The following is a 4,220-nucleotide window of genomic DNA, read 5'->3' as shown; positions in this document are numbered from 1 at the left end:
TCTTGCTTTTTAGTTCATGCTTAGACTCGTCTCCGTTTTCATTCATTTTAATTTCTCGTTATGCATTCTTGTTTCTAGTTCTGTGACTCGTTTCTGTTTTGCATCTTAACCGTTCTAGGATTGTTAGATAAAAACACTCTCTTTGAATTGGCTTGACTTGTAATTTCTTGATTGCATCTCAATTATTAGTAAAGTTTCCCAACTGGATTGACACATTAAGTATTACAACTGCATAAGGTTAATTGAACCTGCTAGGACATACAAAAATCTTAGTATCACCTTGTACAAATTAAATATTAGTCTATCAATCGGATCTTCAAATTGGCAGAACTATAACCAAAAAAGTATTTGAAAACTAACCCAGAACTGTAATCTAATAATCTTGGAAAACTATAACTTTCTTTAGCGGTTAAGTCACATTTATATTCTTTTAAACTTTTCTATGTCAAAAAAAAAAAAGAAAAAAAAAAATCAAATTCACTTCTAGCTCAACAAATTCGTCACTTTTATTTATTTGGTCGTAAAATATGGCTTTTGTAAACTCCATAATATTCTTTAGCCATTCATGTCTTTGAAATTGCCTGTTCTAGTAAAGTCCCTTTTCCTTCTACTAGATTTTGTGTGGCAGTTCAGTTTTGCCTAAACGAATATATATTTCCCTGACAAAAACATGTGGCTTATAGTCATTGTTGCTTGCAAGTATTGTAACGATTCTGTCTTCAACATCGGATGAAGACCTTTAATTATCAAAAAAAGATATTTTAAAAACATCGAATGGAAAGGCCACGACGAAGTGGAGTATAAAGTTGTGAAAGTAGGATAATGGTTACTCAAAAAGCACTAGGTTCAGTTTACATAATTTCTGACATTGTTTGTTCTTTGCAATCCAAACGAGATTATTGTTTGGATTAACCTGATCATAAGAAAAACCATGACATTTACTACAATCAAAGGGGTAATCCAAGGTAACTTAGAGTTAGAGTGGTTAACAAAAACAAAACAAAAAATCTTCACAAATGTGGTTCTGATAGATCGATCATTAACTTATAAATCTAAAGTATGTTTCATTATAAAAAAATGGATTTATTTTGAATTATATTATATACTAATATATGTCTTTAGATTGTGACAAAAAAATATATCTTTAGAAAAATTAATACAATATTTATGAAATTTATCGAATTAAACAAGATACAAGTGTACTTGACTAAAGAAAAAAAAAGTCAGTTTTCAAAGAGTTCAAAAGATGTTTTTTTCAAAATCTAATTGATACTTGAGCCTTATATATATATATGAATCTACATAAATCATGTGACACAATCCGTATTCACAGTTAATTAAATCTGCTAAAAACGAATCAGTCTCCTTCTAACTCACCGTTATTCCATTATGTAGTTTCAGACCATGAAACTTCAGGCTGACTGTAATGAATAATAATATCATAATGCGCATGCACTCATGTATGTATACAAGAGATATATATAACGTTGCTAAAACTAATCAAATATTCAATCATATATTTTCCATTTGTTATGATAATTGATTCTTGTTTGCGTGGGGACAGTTTGCAATTGAGTAATCCACTATCGATCTTTAACTAAATATTGGTTCGTGACATTGAACCTCTCTTATTGATTTCGGTATTTCGATGTCCCAATCATACGTGTGATACTGATGATGACAAAATAAAAAACAAATATCATACTTGATACTGGTGTTGGTTTTGGATTTCGATTCTTAAAGTTCAAAACTCTAGCCCAATTTTAATAACTAGTGCAATAGCCTTTTTTATGGATGCAAATAATTATATTATTGATTTATATATCACTAAGTTGAGGACAAATATATATATATATATATATATAAACTAATAACTAATAACCCGTGTTATATCACTGATTGGTATACTGTTTAAGTAACTTTAATTAATTAATAAAAGAGTTTTAGGTGTGTAATATTTTAAAAAGATATTAAAATGTATATTTTGTTTTCATTAACTGAAAATGTTGAAATGTAAGTGACAATCTAAGAACAACTCATACGGAAGAGAATCTCAATGTAAAATAATAAAAGACCATTAAAAAGTCTCTGCTTCTCCATAGAAACTCTTTATTTAATTTTAACTTAATCAGTATTCCTAATATCTTGTAGACTTCAGTACCAATTATTTTGCAAAGATTTAACCATCCACTTATGGTTACATCATTCAAATTATTTTCTATCGATATTAAGTCATCTTCAATATCAAATTTCACTTGCTACCACAAACGTCGCTTGCCACCCTATCTGAAGCTCAATTTAGAAGCACCCCAACTTCATTTGCCATATTTATCTCATCATCTAGAGTGGCAATTTGAGATCTCCTATTTTCTTCGCTGTATAACCAACCATCTGAAACAATATAATAAAATTATCACTTCTGAGTTTCTGGATCCTGTTAGTTCTTTCCGTGCAGTAGTAAGAGTGTGTGTTAGCCCCTAAATCGTTATACATTTCTCCCAATTGACTAACGTCATGACGTGGATCTTGCATCTTCACCCACACATCAGTGGCATTCGTGCATGGTTTATATAATATATACCGTAGAGGTTTGGAATTTTGTTTAGCAATAATTTGAGATTAAATATGGTCAGTCTTAAGACCGTTGCTAATGGCATCTGTTGTATTGCTCTTAGCTGATTTTTATACAGAAAATAAGCGGAAAGCGAATGAAAGAAAAAAAATTTATAAAGACACATTATTCTTTATTTAGATGGTAGAAATGAAGTAGAAAGCATATACATTCTAGGGATCGGCAACCTTCTACCACACATACATAAACATGAAACAACTTATAAAAGGCTAGCGTACTGAGAGTCTAGCATTTTGTCACATACATGACAATTATTGAACATAAGGAACACAACACCATGGAAGATGACCACCCCTTCACGCATATGTATATGGTATCTTCTCCGATATGCTTGTTTAGGCTGTTTCAAAGGCAGTAACAGAGCCCTTGGTGCATAGAGTAGAGCATATTTCAACACATTGCTCAACCGCTCCATTAACAGTTTCATTTGGATCTAGTCACCGAAACAAAATTGGAATGAATAATTGCAACAAAAGTAACAATTATATTGAGCTTGGAGAAAGGTTGATTTACCGGATTCCCTAAGAGTTGTTAAGGCACCGCACACAGAGGAGGTACATCCCAAATTACAATATTCATTGACAGTATCACCTTAAGTAGAAAAAAAAATAAAACGAATGCAACTTACATAAATGTGAGTTCTTACAATATTGGTCTTCCATCTTGTAGCAAATAGCATAATATAATCAAATAAATAAATCAATTTACCTGCAATTCCCAAAATGTCATGAGGAAGAAAACTAGGACATACAATATTGGCCACGACTATTTGACATTTACTAATGTCTGAACAATATTGTATCCCTTTTCCCTTAACCATGCAGGCACTATAAATGATCCTGGCAGCCCGGGTCGGGCAACAGGCCTTTAAAACTACCGCTTCTACTTGAATTTGCGCCATCACAAGACTCATTATGAGCATACTTAATATCACTGTTTTGCCTTCCATCTTTTGATTGATCAACTGTTTGAACACAAAATATATGCAGAGAAATCACTTATAAGCTTGTATTGATGAAATGGTTGATGAAACAAGACTTGCTTAAATAATAGTTTGTCGACAATTCAATTTATCACCACATACTTATTTTGTCACATTTATCACATTATCTATATAGAATCTAGACACTGACAGGATCCAAAATATTTTGTTTTTACGTGTTTTTTTTGTTTCTTTATTTTAAGTTTTAACTAACTCTTTTGTGGTTGTAGGAGTTTTGTTTTTAATGAGTGTTTTGTAGTGACCAAATGGACGAGTGTGTCTCAATCCGGTTGAGCAGAGTAGTAAGATGTGATGGTAAGGAAAAAACATAGGAGGAGTAGAAGAAGCAATCCCATAGTTCTTTGCTATAACTGCACTCTAAAAGAAGATGGTCTTGCCCAGCCAGGCCCATAATGGAGAACTACCGTGCCATCTGGTTCCCTAATACTACACCTAAATATGCTTTTGTCACTTGGTTGGTAGCTAAGAACAGGTTAGCGACGGGAGAGCGTATGCATAATTGGAATCCTAATGCAATCACAAGTTGCGTTTTCTGCGGTAACACGATGGAGACAAGAGAGCACCTGTTTTTCACGTGTCAATTCT

The 4,220-nt window shown here is 32.3% G+C and overlaps 1 protein-coding gene across 1 annotated transcript; it reads right to left on the bottom strand.

The window, feature by feature from the left end:
- LOC104770638 (thionin-2.2) lies at nt 2,710-3,667 on the bottom strand. The gene is made up of 3 exons (XM_010495091.2): nt 3,341-3,667; nt 3,146-3,223; nt 2,710-3,065 (listed from the first exon to the last, which is right to left on the bottom strand). Exons 1-3 carry the CDS (start codon nt 3,579-3,581, stop codon nt 2,968-2,970), a joined length of 417 nt encoding a protein of 138 aa, XP_010493393.1. The 5' UTR covers nt 3,582-3,667; the 3' UTR covers nt 2,710-2,967.

Source organism: Camelina sativa, chromosome 20 (assembly GCF_000633955.1).
Source record: "Camelina sativa cultivar DH55 chromosome 20, Cs, whole genome shotgun sequence".
NCBI lineage: Eukaryota > Viridiplantae > Streptophyta > Magnoliopsida > Brassicales > Brassicaceae > Camelina > Camelina sativa.
Note: the sequence above shows the minus strand (reverse complement) of the source record. Positions and strands in the feature narration are given on the sequence as shown.